A 19,079-nucleotide genomic window follows, 5' to 3' on the forward strand; every position below is an offset into this window, starting at 1 on the left:
GGGTCACAGTTTAAGGATAAAGGGGAAATCTTTTGGGACTGAGATGAGAAAAAAAAATTTACACAGAGAGTGGTGAATCTCTGGAATTCTCTGCCACAGAATGTAGTTGAGGCCAGTTCATTGGCTATATTTAAGAGGGAGTTAGATGTGGCCCTTGTGGCTAAAGGGATCAGGGGGTATGGAGAGAAGGCAGGTACAGGATACTGAGTTGGATGATCAGCCATGATCATATTGAATGGCGGTGCAGGCTCGAAGGGCCGAATGGCCTACTCCTGCACCTATTTTCTATGTTTGACTGTTTTTTCTATTTCACCTTGGTGACCTAGTAAAGTGACTTAGTACAGAAATTTTTGACTCTTTGATTTATTCTACTATCCGAGTGGAGTGAACTTTAACACCGGACCACCCAGAGAAAACCCAGATGGTCACAGGGAGAACGTACAAAATCCTGTTTGTACAGACAGCACCTGTAGTCGGGGTCGAACCTGTGTCTTTGGCGCTGTAAGGCATCAACTCTACCGTTGTGCCTTATGCAGCCCTTACAGGATGAGAACTTGGTAGCCAATCCTCCATGTCTTCACAATGAGCATGAATGGGAAGTTCCAAATCAGCTATTTTGCTTGAGGCAGTAATGAAGAAAGGGGATAGTAGTTTAATTATGTTTGTTTTCTAGTAATTTATATAAACTTGCTTCTTTTTTTTTTGGAAGATGTAACTACTGTGATGGGAAATTAAAGGCTCCACCAAAACCATGTGCTGGAAACCAAGGCACACAGATAACAGTACGTCCCTCTTCAATACTATATTTTTTCTTGTGATATTTCTCGATCTTTGTTCCTTGGGCTCCATTTGAAAACAACCAAATTCCACCTGACTTTTATGCAACTTTGTCTCATTTCGTTTTCTTTTATAAGACTTGTGGGCTCCTCTCAAATGTTGAGAGGATTGTCATTATGGTACAGTTAAAAGCAGTAAGAACAAACTCTATTTTGGACCTGTACAAAACACAGTTTGGACTATAATTGAAATGATACATCCACTTGTCTTCACTGTAGAAAGGATATGATGGGGTTGGGTGGATGCTGAGGAAATAGTAATGGTTGTATAACAGAAACGAGTCCTTGGTTCCACCATGCTCTGCTGACCTATTTCGCCCATCTTTTCCTCGCACCTTAAGTCTAAGCAGTCTTATTTTTGATACTTCTAACATGGGAAGAAAGATTTTGATTATCTACCCTATCTATGCCTCTTACCATAAATCTTAGTTCACAGAACTACATTCTGTATCACAGTTCCGGCCAACATGTCCCAGCTACACTTGTCCCATCTGCCTGCCTAACTGATTCTTATATGTTGAGATAGTCCCTGCCTCAACAACCTCCTCTGGCAGCTTGTTCCATACACCCACTGCCCATGACACAGTTGAATTATGTCACAGCTCAGTTTGTCCTTAAAACCACTTGGCCCAGATATATTGATAGTGTGTTCTGATTTATTGAAATGCTGTTGGAATACTTAGTGCAGTGACATGATGTTGACATATCCTTACAGGTGGAAGACCTCTTCTACAATATTGCCACACGAAGGAAGGCTCTGAAAAATCCCAGTGATGAGTTTTCCAAAATCGTGGAAGTTGTGAGCAGGTTTTAAGAATTGTATTAATATTCTTGATTGCACCTGAGCAGCTCAGTTTTAATGGAATTTATTGCTTTATAAATGAAATTGCTGAAGGATATGAGGATGTGATCTATGGTCTAAGACAATGGTTCTTAACCTGGGGGTCGTGACCCCCCCTATGGGGGTTGTTTGGGGCTTTGCTGGGGGTCATGAAGGGGACACAAATAACATGAAGGGGACACAAATAAAATATCAATTTGTTGAGCCCATGTTTAGGAATCTAACAAAAGTACATACCACACACAGTATTTTGTTCGTGTATGTGCATACGGGGGCCAAAAAGGTTAAGAACCACTGGTCTAAGATGAGAGGTGAATAATTTCACTTGAGATGAGATTAAGGTGTGATTAGACTCGCCCTGGGTGGACTTGCTACACGTATTTTGGCCACCTACAAGTGGGTTGAATATCTATAGTACTTTAGAGCTTACATTGGCTAGATGTGGAATATTTTGGAAGGCGTAGGCATTTATTCGCTCAGAAAATTGCCATTACTCTTGAAGTTTTGAATTAATATAATTCGAAGCGGGGGGGAAGAAGAGAAGTAAAATAACATTAAATCACAAAGTGCTGGAGTAACTCAGTGGGTCAGACGGCACCTCTGGAGGACATGGATAGACCATGTTTCGAGTCGGGATCCTTCTTCAGACTGATTCGAGTGGTGGGGGAGTGAAAACTAGAAGAGGATTGGGGATGGACAAAGGCTGGCAAGTGGATACAAGTGAAAGGTGTTTTATGATTGGCAGATGGTTTGACAAAGGGCAAGGATGAATAAGCAAGAAATGTGAGAATAAGGATAGTAGAGGCGCAAAATGTGAAGCCACAGGAGGGAATGTAGATGGAAGTGGATGAGGGGAAGGGGAAACGGACAAATGGGTGAACGGCCAGGTGGGGCACAGGAAAGAGAGAGAGAAAAGGAGGGGTCTTTGTAGGATAGTTGGTTTTCTCCGGGTGCACCAGTTTCCTCTCACATTCTCTAGATGTACAGGTTTGAAGGTTAATTGGCTTTTGTAAAATGCCCCCAGTGATTAGGATAGAACTAATGTTAGACGGTGCAGACTCGATGGGCCGAAGGGCCTATTTCCACACTGTATCGCTTCTTTGAAAAAAAATAACACCATTAGCAATGTGTTCCAGACCCCCCCCAATATTCTGTGTAAAACAAAATCTCCATTCAACTCTATGAAGGGTTTCAGCCCGAAACGTTGCCTATTTCCTTCGCTCCATAGATGCTGCTGCACCCGCTGAGTTTCTCCAGCTTTTTTGTGTACTCTCCATTAAACTTCCCCTTCTCACCTTATAGGTATGTCTTCTGGTGTTGGACATTTCCACCCGAGGAAAAAAATTCTGATTGTCCACCCTATCTATGCCTCTCATAATTTTATATATTTCTATTGTGTCTTCCCTCAACCGCTGACGTTCCAGAGAAAATAATCTGTTTATCCACTCTTGTAACTGAAACCCTCTAATCCAGGCAGCATTCTGGTAAACCTCTGCATCCTCTCCAAAGCCTCAGCAACCATCGTGTAATGGGGCGATCAGAACTGCACACAATACTCCAGATGCAGCCTATCTAAAAGTCTTATGGAGCAGCATCATGACTTCCTACCAGGAAGTCGATTGCAAGCTATCAAAGTGGAATATGAGGACTGTTCCTCCAGTTTGCGTATATGGCTTCAATATGGAAATAGAGGAGGCCCAGGACAGATGGTCAGTGTGGCAATGGGAAAAGGAGTTAAAATGCTTCACAACTGGGAGCCTAACAAAGTAACCCTTCCTGTGCCCACCTGGATGTGCACACATTTCTCCCCTTCCCCTCGTCCCCTTCCACCTTTATTCCTTCTGCTGCCCTCACAATTCACACCTATCCTTAACTCACACTTTTTTGTCTTTTCTTCTCTGACCTTTGACCAACCACCTGCCAATTAAAACACCCCCTCACCTGTCAGATCACTTGGCAGACTTTGTCCCATCCCCACCACTCTTCTAACTTTTTCACGCCACCCCTTATTACAATCAGTCTAAAGAAGGGTCCCGACCCAAAAGGTTGCCCATCCATGCTCGAGGTGGACAGGGATACACGCTGGGTTAATCCAGCACATGTTTGTTGTAAATCAGCGTCTGCAATTCCTTGTGTCTAACATTCTGCAGATGAGATCAGGTCAGATCGTATTGAGGAAACGATTATAAATCTAAAACTGAATCACAAACAATCCAATTTAATAATGCTCAGCAGAACCAGGAGGTAATTTGGACATTTTATGTTAGAGGCTGGCAGCTTCACACATGAACAGTTTAAACCTTGCTCGTGGTGTTTCCTAAATCTCTGGAAATATCAATTCATGTGAAACTGTCGGCCGTTGTCAGGATGTTGGTTCCATGCCCATGCAAGCTCTCCACTGTCACTGAAATTAAAGCATCAGGCCTCAATTCTTAAGGGGTTGGACAGGCTAGATGCAGGAAGATTGTTCCCAATGTTGGGGAAGTCCAGGACAAGTGGTCACAGCTTAAGGATAGAGGGGAAATCCTTTAGGACCGAGATGAGAAAACATTTTTCACACAGAGAGTGGTGAGTCTCTGGAACTCTCTGCCACAGAAGGTAGTTGAGGCCAGTTCATTGGCTATATTTAAGAGGGAGTTAGATGTGGCCCTTGTGGCTAAAGGGATCAGGGGGTATGGAGAGAAGGCAGGTACGGGATACTGAGTTGGATGATCAGCCATGATCATATTGAATGGCGGTGCAGGCTCGAAGGGCCGAATGGCCTACTCCTGCACCTATTTTCTATGTTTCTATGTGGTAACATTGGATTCCTTCCATCGTTCTGCAACTCCTGACATGCTTGTCATACAATCAGGATGACTTCTTACAGGAAAAGAATCCCTTCCAGATGGTCTGTTGAAATAGAAAAATAATTTTCACTTTTAAGCTTCTTCTTGTTCTTCTTGTGGAGATAGTATGCTTGACCTAGATATCCAACCATTTAATTTTATTATAATGGTTGTACTTGTTGTTGCTTTGGGCAGATGAACACAGACTTCACAACCTGCTTTGTAAAATAAAGTTTCTTTTAAAACTAGTTAGATGAGAGGGAGATGCTCGTTTGAAAATTGATTTGTGTTTTATTGAAATCTTGGTTAACCTTACCTTCCAGGTATGCAATTCATAATTCAGGAGTGAGCTTCACCGTGAAGAAGGTGAGCATTGGATGGGTGGACAATTGTTTCCTCTTGAAATCATTGAATCTCAAAGAGCAGAAAAGGTCATTTCAACCATCTTCCTCATTATGTTCAGCAATCATTCATTCTAATATTGCGGCTAAAACAAGTGATGAGTACATAGAATTGTAACTTGATTTGCTGACATAATATTAAATCAATCTATCTGATCCTTGCTTAATCTTTGTGCCAAGGTGAATAACTCTAACTTCTCCTCTCTACCCATTCAGCTAAAGCTCCTCTTTCCTGGATTCATTCTGATCAATTTCAACTGTAACCTCTCCACAACGCTGTCATAAAGTGTCCAGAACAGGAAACAATGCTCCTATTTTGGCCAAGCCCATTAGTAAATGTTCTTTGTACATTTTTTGCTTGTGTACTTTTTAAATTTAGTTCAGAGATACAGCGCGGAAACAGGCCTTTCGGCCCACCGAGTCCGCACTGCCCAGCGATCCCCGCACATTAACAACACACACTAGGGACAATATACAATTAGACCAAGCCAATTAACCTACAAACCTGTACGTCTTTGGAGTGTGGGAGGAAACAGAAGATCTCGGAGAAAACCCACGCAGTCCCGGGGAGAACGTACAAACTCCGTACAAACAGCACCCGTGGTCAGGATCGGACCCAGGTCATCGGCGCTTTAATGCAGCAACTCTATCGCTGCCCCACCGTGCCGCCCCCTGAGCCTTGATTTATGAAACATGGGATTCTGTTCATTGCTGTGACCATTTCTGGACTAAACTTTGATGATTTATGCACGCACAGACAACCGTATCATTCTGTTTATGTATCCCTCTCAAATAGAGAGGAAATAAAAATAATTCAAATTGTGTTACAGGGATAGAAACATAGAAATTAGGTGCAGGAGTAGGCCATTCGGCCCTTCGAGCCTGCACCGCCATTCAATATGATCATGGCTGATCATCCAACTCAGTATCCCGTACCTGCCTTCTCTCCATACCCTCTGATCCCCTTAGCCACAAGGTCCACATCTAACTCCCTCTTAAATATAGCCAATGAACTGGCCTCGACTACCCTCTGTGGCAGAGAGTTCCAGAGATTCACCACTCTCTGTGTGAAAAAAGTTCTTCTCATCTAATTGCTGAGATCAAGAATTCATATACATATATATATATATATATATATAGATTATAATGCATGCGGGCAAAAGCTTTAGGTGAAAATCAAAAACTGCAGAACTAGCAAACCTTAAATAAAAACATAATATACTGGAAACAAAAGGCAGGTCATGTGCTTAACGCTTTTGAGGACAAAAACCTGACACATGGCTTGTGCTGTTCTGGAAAACAGGCAGAAGCAGGCTCGTCTTGTACTGTCATGAAATCTAATCTTTGTCATGTAGCACCAGTTCTCCTGTGGGACTCCTTGTAATGATTTGGAAGTGTGTGGATTTCCCAGAGCTGTTTAAGGGCCTGTCCCACTTGGCGATTTTTTTCGGCGACTGCCGACATCATTGACTGACGTACCATGTCACGGAAAAGGTCACGGCGTGATGACGTATTGACGTGCGGTGTTTCCTCGAGTGTCGCATCATTTTTTTTGTCACCGCTGGATTTTGAAATGTTCACAATCTTTCAGCGACCCTGATACGTCAGTCAATGACGTCGGCAGTTGCCAAAATAATCGCCGAGGGACAGCCCCTTTAGTTACCATCAAACTCATCTGCAAAATATTATAGGGAGCAAGTGACCATCACAGAAATACAAACTGGGCACAACATCTTCAGGTGGACAAATAGATTCCATAAATTGAATGCACAGCATGGAAGCAGTGACCAGATTAGTCTACTGCCTCCCATGTGTGACTCGTGCTGCACTCCAAACACGTACAGGTTTGTAGGTTAACTGGCTTGGTGTAGGTGTGAATTGTCGCTAAGGTGTGTAGGATCGTGTTACTGTGCAGGGATCGTTGGTCGGCATAGGCCGAAGGGCCTGTTTCCGCGCTGTATTTATAATCAAAACTAAACTGCCTCCCACTACTGTTCATTCAATCCGATTATCATCTATTCCCTTCCCTTTTGTGTGTTTATCTAGTCATTTAATTGCTTCTCCTTTTGCATTATGTCTTTGATTGTTGCAACTGTGAAGAGTGTTTATTGTTTGTGTGTTTGGGTGTTCTTTATTTAGCAAGGTGAAACTGCTCCTGACGTGAGAACATTGGCCAACGCCTCAACACTTGACAATATTCGAACAATCTTTGGAAATGCAGTGACCAGGTATGGCCAGTTTAGTTTGCATGTTTATAAATGTCGCCAGTTACCTTGTTCATTCAAGAATTGTAATGATCCCATACAAAGCCAGTCCCTTTGGCCACTTTGTTTCCATCAACCACCCACTTACACCAATCATTCATCTTTTATGTACCTCCTCCCACATTCCCATCAGCTCCACTCAGATTCTATCACTCAGGGTGTGACTAATTCTTCGACTAATTAACCTACCAATGCACAGGTCTTTGGGATGTGCAAGGAAACCAGAACACCCAGAAGAATTCCATGCAGTCACAGGGAGAAATACCACATAATCCATTTGTCAGGATTGAACCTGCATCCCCAATGATGTGAGGAACCTGCTCAACATGCTGGGCACTTGGGGTGCCTTATCCACATTTGGGGCCTCGTCCACTACCGTGTTGCCCAACATCAATCTGGCCACTTCGCCATTTTTGAGGACGTAACTAGGAAAATGGACAAGGGAGAGCCAATGGATGTAGTGGATGGACTTTCAGAAAGCATTTGATAAGGTCCCACATAGGTGATTAGTGGCCAAAATTAGGGCACTTTATATTGGGGGTAGAGTGCTGACATGGATAGAAAATTGGTTGGCAGACAGGAAACAAAGAGTAGGGATTAATGGGTCCCTTTCAGAATGGCAGGCAGTGACTAGTGGGGAACCGCAAGGCTCAGTGCTGGGACCGCAGCTATTTATAATATACATCAATGATTTGGATGAAGGAATTCAAAGTAACATTAGCAAATTTGCAGATGACACAAAGCTGGGTGGCAGTGAGAACTGTGAGGAGGATGCTATGAGAATGCAGGGTGACTTGGACAGGTTGGGGGAGTGGGCAGATGCATGGCAGATGAAGTTTAATGCGGATAAATGTGAGGTTATCCACTTTGGTATCAAAAACAGTAAGGCAGATTACTATCTAAATGGTGTCAAGTTGGGAAAAGGGGAAGTACAACGGGATCTGGGGGTCATTGTTCATCAGTCTATGAAAGTAAGCATGCAGGTACAGCAGGAAGTGAAGAAAGCGAATGGCATGTTGGCCTTTATAACAAGAGGAGTTGAGTATAGGAGCAAAGAGGTCCTTCTGCAATTGTACAGAGCCCTAGTGAGACCACACCTGAATTATTGTGTGCAGTTTTGGTTCCCTAATTTGAGGAAGGACATTCTTGCCATTGAGGGAGTGCAGCGCAGGTTTACAAGGTTAATTCCTGGGATGGCGGGACTGTCATATGCTGAGAGAATGGAGCGGCTGAGCTTGTACACTCTGGAGTTTAGAAGGATGAGAGGGCATCTTATTGAAACATATAAGATTGTTAAGGGTTTGGACACGCTAAAGGCAGGAAACATGTTCCCGATGTTGGGGGCGTCCAGAACCAGGGGCCACAGTTTAAGAATAAGGGGTAAGAATTAAGAGAGCTCCCCCTCCCCTCACCCCACTCGCCATCAACAACACCACAGTCACATCTGTGGAGTCTTTTATTTTCCTGTGAACCATCATCTCCAAGGACATTAAATTGTGGGCCACCATTGTACTTCCTGCAGCAGCTGAGGAAACACAATCTGCCACAGACAATGATGGTCCAATACTATACTACCATCGTAGAGTCTGTCCTCACCTTCTCCATCATGGTCTGGTTTGGCTCAGCCACCAAGCACGACATCCGGAGGCTGCAGCGAATCGTTCGATCAACTGAGAAGGTTGTTGAATCACTTCCCTCTGGAAGGCGACTCCGGACTGTCAAAGCTGCCACAGCCAGACATAAAAACAGCTTTTTTCCATGAGTAGCATCTCTACTCCACAACCAAAAATCTGGCGCCTACTTTTGCTCTGGTATTTTATTTAATTCACATGTTTAATCGATATTGTTTTATTATTAATGTTTAATGTTTTATGTGTCATTCTTAATTGTCACTGTAGGTCATGTTGTCACTTGCGAGCTGAGCACCAAGGCAAATTCCTTGTATGTGAACATACTTGGCCAATAAACTTATCCATTCATTCATTTAAAAAATTTTGTAGTTACGGAACTTGCTCATCAGCTAGTTAGTTTCACAACTGGTGCCCAGTACAAAGTCTTAAACTTGGCATTACCAAATTGGTGTAGAGATCTATTGAACATTTATTTTTTCTCTCTACTGCTAATTGGTGTTCATGGTAATGGAGTCATCTTCTGCTCGAGTAACTTAAAACAATAGTTGCTGTTTGCTAGTTGAAAGAGCAAACAAATTTTCCAGTAACCATTTTACGATGTGTTACTTTCCTGTGTGCTTGTGGTATCTTGGCTGAAGGACACTAGACTTACTTGATGATATCGGCCATGAATATTTATTTGCCTATGATAGAGGTCGAACCACTTCGGGTCCATTATCCATATCAGGGCAATTTAAATACACGTTTCGACTCGATGAATTTCATGCTGTTTTATTTCCATTACAGGGAATTAATTGAGGTGTCCTTTGAAGAACCAAAGTTTGCTTTCAAAATGAAAGGTTATATATCTAATGCAAATTATTCTGTGAAAAAATGCATCTTTTTGCTCTTCATAAATCGTAAGTAGGCATTTTGTACAGTTAGAAGTATTTTATTTTTCTGTCTGTGCTCCAGTTTGCTCTCATTATTTTGATTTTAATTTCCATCAGATTCTATCCCATTCACTGAAAAGCTTAGAACTGTTGCATTCCATTCCTAGCACACTCTTTCTCTGATGTAGAGAACATAGAGGGCAACTAGAGGCACCTACTGAGACTAATAATGAGAAAATAAAGATTGGAGCAAATTGGACATTCTTGTATGATTGTCTAAAATGTGCTTCGTTTGGACTGGTCATAGTACCGGGAGAGGAATTACTCAACTTTGTAACTATCCACCATGGTGGCAAGGTGCTGATTGCTCACTTCAGTTCTTGTCATGATTAGAGTGTTTAACACTTTCATACATTGCTGTCACGGTATAATTTAAGCAAATAATTAACAATGTGTTGGACTTCAGAAAGGCCTTTATTCACATTCGGCATGGAGCTATCCTATTCCCCCTCATATCCGATCCCTGGAAAAATATTTTGATTATCAAAGAAAAAAAAGGATGGCATTAGTTTACAGCAAGAGTTTTAAAGGGGATTTGAAGGTAAGGTTATTTCGTAGAGTGGTTAATAATTGGCCCTCTCTGTAGATCAAACAGTATTGCTGATTTGATCCGTGCCTGGTTTTGCTGCTGACCTGATCCATAATCCATGTCAGGTTTCCACACTACCACCTGGTGGAATGCAGGCAGCCATGTTTGGTTAGCTCAACTTATGACTCCGTGTCCGTCATCGTACTGGAAGCATAGAAACATAGAAAATAGGTGCAGGAGTAGGCCATTCGGCCCTTCGAGCCTGCACCGCCACTCAATATGATCATGGCTGATCATCCAACTCGGTATCCTGTACCTGCCTTCTCTCCATACCCCCTGATCCCTTTAGCCACAAGGGCCACATCTAACTCCCTCTTAAATATAGCCAAAGAACTGGCCTCAACTACATTCTGTGGCAGAGAATTTCAGAGATTCACCACTCTCTGTGTAAAAAATGTTTTTTTCATCTCAGTCCTAAAAGATTTCCCCCTCAATCTTCTAAATTCTAGCGAGTACAAGCCGAGTCTATCCAGTCTTTCTTCATATGAAAGTCCTGACATCCCAGGAATCAGTCTGGTGAACCTTCTCTGTACTCCCTCTATGGCAAGAATGTCCTTCCTCAGATTAGGAAGCATAAGCAACAGGCTGCTCATCCTGCAGACATGCTGCACCGAGGCCATACTGGGATGCGTCACAGGTCAAAGTAACAGGCTTATTGACATCGTGGGTAGGTGGGCATGACATCTGGCGTTTAAGAGTGTCAAAAGCATGTTGCTGCTGTTTGTGCCCTGTCCAGGCAGTGTCCTTGTGAGTCAGCTGCCACAAAGGAGCCGAGATCTCGCTGAAGTTAGGAACAGATTTTCTGAGGTAATTAACCATCCCCAGAAATCTCTGCAGGCCTGCAACATCAGTGGGTGTGGACATTTCACTAACAACCACAGTCTTAGAAGGATCCACCTTGAGACCATCAGCCGTGAAAATATGTCCCATGTAGCTCATCTGCTTTACACGGAACCCACATTTTTGGGGATTCAGTTTTAAGTTTACTTCCCTGGCACGCTCGAGTACCTTCTTCAAATTGGCATCATGTTGTTCCATGTCTTTGCCACTAACAATGATATCGTCCACGATGATAGCACAAGGGTATCTGTCAAACAGTTGCCCCATGAGGCGTAGAAACACCTCACTGGCTGAACTGATACCAAACGGCATGCGCAGAAATCTGTAGCGGCCTAAAGCAGTGCTGAAGGTGGCACACATAGCATGATCCAGGGGAATCTGCCAGAAGGAGCTCTTGGCGTCTAATACAGAGAATACCGTTGGCTTACCCATAACCATATAACAATTACAGCACGGAAACAGGCCATCTCGACCCTTCTAGTCCGTGCCGAACACGTATTCTCACCTAGTCCCATATACCTGCGCTCAGACCATAACCCTCCATTCCTTTCCCGTCCATATAACTATCCAATTTATTTTTAAATGATAAAAACGAACCTGCCTCCACCACCTTCACTGGAAGCTCATTCCACACAGCCACCACTCTCTGAGTAAAGAAGTTCCCCCTCATGTTACCCCTAAACTTCTGTCCCTTAATTCTCAAGTCATGTCCTCTTGTTTGAATCTTCCCTACTCTCAGTGGGAAAAGCTTATCCACGTCAACTTTGTCTATCCCTCTCATCATTTTAAAGACCTCTATCATGTCCCCCCTTAACCTTCTGCGCTCCTAAGAATAAACATATAACAACAATTACAGCACGGAAACAGGCCATCTCAGCCCTACAAGTCCGCGCCGAACAATTTTTTTTTTTCCCTTAGTCCCACCTGCCTGCACTCATACCATAACCCTCCATTCCCTTCTCATCCATATGCCTATCCAATTTATTCTTAAATGATACCAACGAACCTGCCGCCACCACTTCCACTGGAAGCTCATTCCACACCGCTACCACTCTCTGATTAAAGAAGTTCCCCCTCATGTTACCCCTAAACTTCTGTCCCTTAATTCTGAAGTCATGTCCTCTGGTTTGAATCTTCCCTATTCTCAAAGGGAAATGCTTGATCACATCAACTCTGTCTATCCCTCTCATCATTTTAAAGACCTCTATCAAGTCCCCCCTTAACCTTCTGCGCTCCAGAGAATAAAGACCTAACTTATTCAACCTATCTCTGTAACTTAGTTGTTGAAACCCAGGCAACATTCTAGTAAATCTCCTCTGTACTCTCTCTATTTTGTTGACATCCTTCCTATAATTGGGCGACCAAAATTGTACACCATACTCCAGATTTGGTCTCACCAATGCCTTGTACAATTTTAACATTACATCCCAGCTTCTATACTCAATGCTCTGATTTATAAAGGCTAGCATACCAAAAGCTTTCTTTACCACCCTATCTATATGAGATTCCACCTTCAAGGAACTATGCACGGTTATTCCCAGATCCCTCTGTTCAACTGTATTCTTCAATTCCCTACCATTTATCATGTACGTCCTATTTTGATTTGTCCTGCCAAGGTGTAACACCTCACATTTATCAGCATTAAACTCCATCTGCCATCTTTCAGCCCATTTTTCCAAATGGCCTAAATCACTCTGTAGACTTTGGAAATCCTCTTCATTATCCACAACACCCCCTATCTTGGTATCATCTGCATACTTACTAATCCAATTTACCACCCCTTCATCCAGATCATTGATGTACATGACAAACAACAAAGGACCCAACACAGATCCCTGAGGCACCCCACTAGTCACCTGCCTCCAACCCGACAAACAGCCATCCACCATTACCCTCTGGCTTCTCCCATTCAGCCACTGCTGAATCCATCTTGCTATTCCTGCATTTATACCCAACAGTTTAACCTTCTTAACCAACCTTCCATGAGGAACCTTGTCAAAGGCCTTACTAAAGTCCATATAGACAACATCCACTGCTTTACCCTCGTCAATTTCCCTAGTAACCTCTTCAAAAAATTCAAGAAGATTAGTCAAACATGACCTTCCAGGCACAAATCCATGTTGACTGTTCCTAATCAGACCCTGATTATCCAGATGCTTATATATATTATCTTTAAGTATCTTTTCCATTAATTTGCCCACCACTGAAGTCAAACTAACAGGTCTATAATTGCTAGGTTTACTCTTAGAACCCTTTTTAAACAATGGAACAACATGCGCAGTACGCCAATCCTCGGGGACTATTCCCGTTTCTAATGACATTTGAAATATTTCTGTCATAGCCCCGGCTATTTCTACACTAACTTCCCTCAATGTCCTAGGGAATATCCTGTCAGGACCTGGAGACTTATCCACTTTTATATTTTTCAAAAGTGTCAGTACTTCTTTTACTTTGAAACTCATAGTATCCATAACTACTCTACTAGTTTCCCTTACCTCACATAATTCAATATCCTTCTCCTTGGTGAATACCGAAGAAAAGAAATTGTTCAATATCTCCCCCATCTCTTTTGGCTCTGCAGATAGCTGCCCACTCTGTTTCTCCAATGGACCAATTTTATCCCTCGTTATCCTTTTGCTATTAATATAGCTGTAGAAACCCTTTGGATTTACTTTCACCTTACTTGCCAAAGCAACCTCATATCTTCTATTAGCTTTTCTAATTTCTTTCTTAAGATTCTTTTTACATTCCTTATACTCCTCAAGCACCTCATTTACTTAATGCTGCCTATAATTATTGTAGATCTCCCTCTTTTTCCGAACAAGATGTCCAATTTCCCTTGAAAACCAGGGCTCTTTCCAATTTTTACTGTTTCCTTTCAACCGAACAGGAACATAAAGATTCTGTACTCTTAAAATTTCCCCTTTAAATGTCCACCATTTCTCTTCTACATCTTTCCCATAAAACAAAATGTCCCAGTCCACTCTTTTTAAATCATCTCGCATCTCATCAAAGTTAGCCTTTCTCCAATCAAAAATCTCAACCCTAGGTCCAGTTCTGACCTTCTCCATAATTATATTGAAACTAATGGTATTGTGATCACTGGACCCGAAGTGCTCCCCAACGCATACCTCCGCCACCTGTCCCGTCTCATTTCCTAACAGGAGGTCCAGCACTGCCCCATCTCTAGTAGGTACCTCTATGTATTGCTGCAAAGACCTAACTTGTTCAACCTTTCTCTGTAACTTAGTTGCTGAAACCCAGGCAACATTCTAGTAAATCTCCTCTGTACTCTCTCCATTTTGTTGACATCCTTCCTATAATTAGGCAACCAAAATTGTACACCATACTCCAGAATTGGCCTCACCAATGTCTTGTACAATTTTAACATTACATCCCAACTTCTATACACAATGCCCATGTGGGCAGCTACCTCCTCCACAGTACGCATGGGGTGATGGGGCCTTTTGAGTGTGGTATTCAGGTCCCTCGGATTAATACATATATGAATCTCCTGTTTATACTTCTTTGTAGCAGCCACCATCGAGGACACCCAGTCTGTGGGTTCTAAAACAGACTTGATTAAAGTACTTGTTATGATATATAATGACTTTGCAATGAGCATGTTTTTCTGGCCTGCCATGTCACTACGCCAGAGGGTGCAGTGGTGCTGTGTGCAACAGCATGGCACAGAAAGAGCCCCTTTTGGAGCAGCCGGTTCCTGACTTGCTGTGGTCTATGGTGGCTACTGACATTCTCGACTGGCATGGCAACCAATACTTGGTCCTGGTTGACTCTTGAGATCGATGGTTTGAGATCGATCTGCTCCCCATAGGTTACGCTGCGGCGGTCGTCAAAAAACTTGCGAGGTATGTTGAGATCGAGAAGGAATTACTGGCAGTGGTCTTTGCATGTGTTAAATTCAACAATTACATTTTTGGCAAGGCCATAGAGACTGACCACCAACCTTTGGTTACCATTTTAAACAAGCCTATACATGCTGCACCGGCGCGGCTGTAAAGAATGATGCTGTAGCTACAGAAGTACAATATGTACCAAGCAGGGTAAGCATATATATCCCACTTCTGACACCATGTGCAAAGTACTATTGATACAGTCATCATATATCATACCAAGTACTTTAATTTTGATACATACAGAAACCATCGAAATGCGTACTGCAGGCTCGGAGTAATTAGTTGAACTAACCAAACATGGTTGCCCGCATTCCACCAGGTGGTAGTGTGGAAACCTTTCATAGATTATGGATCAGGTCAGCAGCAAAACCAGAAACGGATCAAATCAGCAATACTGTTTGATCTACACTCTCTGCCAGAGGAGATGGTAGATGTTAGATGCAATTACAACATCTAAAAGAGAATTGGTACTGAAATAGGAATGGTATAGAATGGGTACTGTGTATTGCAGACTGGAAGTTATGATGCAGGACTTTGGTTGGGCCGTATTTGGAGTATTACATGCAGCTCTGGTCAGCCATTACAGGAAGGATGTGATGGCTTTGGAAAGGGTGCAGAGGAGGTTTACCAGAATGATGACTGGATTATTAAGGGGTGTACTCTACCGGGAGAGGCAGGACAAACTTGGATTTGTTTCTCTGGATGGCCAGAGGTTGCGGGAAGAATTGATAAAGTATATAAAATTATGAGAGGCAGAGATAGGGTAGCAGTCGAAACATTTTTTTTTCCAGGATGAAAATATCAAATACTGCAGGGCTTAGCAGTTAGGTGAGAAGAGCAAAGTGTAAAGAAGATGTGCAGGACAAGTTATTTACACAGAGGCTTGTGCATGCCTGGAACATGCTGCTGGGGTGGTAGTTGAGGCAGATACAATAATGGTATTGAAGAGACTTTAGATAGACACATGGACATGCAGGGAGTGGAGGGTTATGGATTATGTGCAGGCAGATGAGTTGGTCTTGACATCATGTTCAACACAGACATTGTGGGCCAAAGGGCCTGTTCTTGTGCTGTACTGTTCTATGTTCTATAACGTTGACATGGATACAAGGGCCAGTTTCTGTACTGTATAACTGACTACAGAATAGGGCGTTTGAGCAGAAAAATGTGGTTAAAGCAAGTGAAGGAGGAAGGACGTCACATTGTTAGACTTGCACTTGTGAAGGCATGGATCCAATATCCTTGTGTGCTGGAGGTTGCGAGTGTTATAGGGAGGGTTTGCGAAATTGAGAGGAATATAGAACTTCAATGGTACTTTATATGCTACATGTACCGAGGTACAGAGAATTGATTTATGTGTATAGTCCCATACAATTATCACTACACTGTGCCACGCGACAGTGAGAGTAGGAATTGAGCGAGGTGGAGGATAAATGAGTGGATGAGGGACTGATGCAGTGGGTATGGATTCAAGTTTCTGGATCATTGGGACCTCTTTTGGGGAAGGTGCGACCTGTACAGAAAGGACGGGTTGCACTTGAACTCGAGGGGGATCAATATCCTGGCGGGGAGATTTGCAAAGGCTACTGGGGAGACTTTAAACTAGTATGGTTGGGGGGAGGGACTCAAATTGGGAAAGCTAGCTGTCGGTGTGTGAGGCAGGAGGCAGAGAATGGTAGCACTCTGACCCAAAATGTAGGGGAGAGAGAAGAAAAAGACAATAAACAGAAAATAAGAGAGGGTGGGTTTCTTAAATGTGTATATTTTAATGCTAGGAGCATTGTAAGAAAGGTGGATGAACTCAGAGCCTGGATTGACACCTGGAAGTATGATGTTGTGGCGATCAGTGAAACATGGTTGCAGGAGGGCTGTGATTGGAAACTAAATATTCCAGGATTTCGTTACTTCAGGTGTGATAGAATTGGAGGGGCAAGAGGTGGAGGTGTTGCATTGCTTATCAGGGAAGATATTACAGCAGTGCTTTGGCAGGATAGATTAGAGGGCTCGTCTAGGGAGGCTATTTGGGTGGAACTGAGAAATGGGAAAGGGGTAGCAACACTATAGGGGTGTATTATAGACCGCCAAATGGGGAGCGAGAATTGGAAGAGCAAATATGTAAGGAGATTGCAGATATTAGTAGTAAGCACAAGGTAGTGATTGTGGGAGATTTCAATTTTCCACACATAGACTGGGAAACACATTCTGTAAATGGGCTGGATGGGTTGGAGTTTGTAAAATGTGTGCAGGATAGTTTTTTGCAGCAATACATAGAAGTACCTACTAGAGAAGTACCTCCTGTTAGGAAATGAGACGGGTCAGGTGGCAGAGGTATGCGTTGGGGAACAGTTCGGGACCAGTGATCACAATACCATTAGTTTCAATATAATTATGGAGAGGGTCAGAACTGGACCTAGGGTTGAGATTTTTGATTGGAGAAAGGCTAACTTTGAGGAGATGCGAAAGGATTTAAAAGGAGTAAATTGGGACAGTTTGTTTTATGGGAAAGATGTGGAAGAGAAATGGAGTACATTTAAAGGTGAAATTTTAAGAGTACAGAATCTTTATGTCCCTGTTCGGTTGAAAGGAAATAGTAAAAATTGGAAAGAGCCATGGTTTTCAAGGGAAATTGGATACTTGGTTCGGAAAAAGAGAGAGATCTACAAAAATTATAGGCAGCATGGAGTAAATGAGGTGCCCGAGGAGTATAAAGAATGTAAAAAGAATCTTAAGAAAGAAATTAGAAAAGCTAAAAGAAGATATGAGGTTGCTTTGGCAAGTAAGGTGAAAGTAAATCCAAAGGGTTTCTACAGCTATATTAATAGCAAAAGGATAACGAGGGATAAAATTGGTCCATTAGAGAGTCAGAGTGGACAGCTATCTGCAGAGCCAATAGAGATGGGGGAGATATTGAACAATTTCTTTTCTTCGGTATTCACCAAGGAGAAGGATATTGAATTATGTGAGGTAAGGGAAACAAGTAGAGTAGCTATGGAAACTATGAGATTCAAAGAAGAGGAAGTACTGACACTTTTGAGAAATATAAAAGTGGATAAGTCTCCAGGTCTGGACAGGATATTCCCTAGGACATTGAGGGAAGTTAATGTAGAAATAGCAGGGGCTATGACAGAAATATTTCAAATGTCATTAGAAACGGGAATAGTACCGGAGGATTGGCGTACTGCGCATGTTGTTCCAGTGTTTAAAAAGGGGTCTAAGAGTAAACCTAGCAATTATAGACCTGTTAGTTTGACGTCAGTGGTGGGCAAATTAATGGAAAGGATACTTAGAGATAATATATATAAGCATCTGGATAAACAGGGTCTGATTAGGAACAGGCAACATGGATTTGTGCCTGGAAGGTCATGTTTGACTAATCTTTTTGAATTTTTTGAAGAGGTTACTCGGGAAATTGATGAGGGTAAAGCAGTGGATGTTGTATATATGGACTTCAGTAAGGCCTTTGACAAGGTTCCTCACGGAAGGTTGGTTAAGAAGGTTCAATGGTTCGGTATTAATGGTGGAGTAGCAAGATGGATTCAACAGTGGCTGAATGGGAGATGCCAGAGAGTAATGGTGGATGGTTGTTTGTCAGGTTGGAGGCCAGTGACTAGTGGGGTGCCACAGGGATCTGTGTTGGGTCCACTGTTGTTTGTCATGTACATCAATGATCTGGATGATGGTGTGGTAAATTGGATTAGTAAGTATGCAGATGATACTAAGATAGGTGGGGTTGTGGATAATGAAGTAGATTTTCAAAGTCTACAGAGAGATTTATGCCAGTTGGAAGAGTGGGCTGAAAGATGGCAGATGGAGTTTAATGCTGATAAGTGTGAGGTGCTACATCTTGGCAGGACAAATCAAAATAGGACGTACATGGTAAATGGTAGGGAATTGAAGAATGCAGGTGAACAGAGGGATCTGGGAATAACTGTGCACAGTTCCCTGAAAGTGGAATCTCATGTAGATTAGATAGGGTGGTAAAGAAAGCTTTTGGTGTGCT

At 42.6% G+C, this 19,079-nt stretch overlaps 1 protein-coding gene across 1 annotated transcript in view; it reads left to right on the plus strand.

The window, feature by feature from the left end:
• Positions 1-19,079, plus strand: part of mlh1 (mutL homolog 1) — a 64,029-nt gene that overhangs the window by 18,735 nt on the left and 26,215 nt on the right. The window contains exons 5-9 of the mRNA XM_033020219.1: positions 710-782; positions 1,552-1,643; positions 4,829-4,871; positions 7,046-7,134; positions 9,588-9,700. Coding sequence (XP_032876110.1) covers positions 710-782; positions 1,552-1,643; positions 4,829-4,871; positions 7,046-7,134; positions 9,588-9,700 — 410 coding nt within the window. The remainder of the gene's footprint in view (positions 1-709; positions 783-1,551; positions 1,644-4,828; positions 4,872-7,045; positions 7,135-9,587; positions 9,701-19,079) is intronic.

The sequence above is a fragment of the Amblyraja radiata genome, chromosome 4 (genome assembly GCF_010909765.2).
Source record: "Amblyraja radiata isolate CabotCenter1 chromosome 4, sAmbRad1.1.pri, whole genome shotgun sequence".
NCBI classification, from domain to species: domain Eukaryota; kingdom Metazoa; phylum Chordata; class Chondrichthyes; order Rajiformes; family Rajidae; genus Amblyraja; species Amblyraja radiata.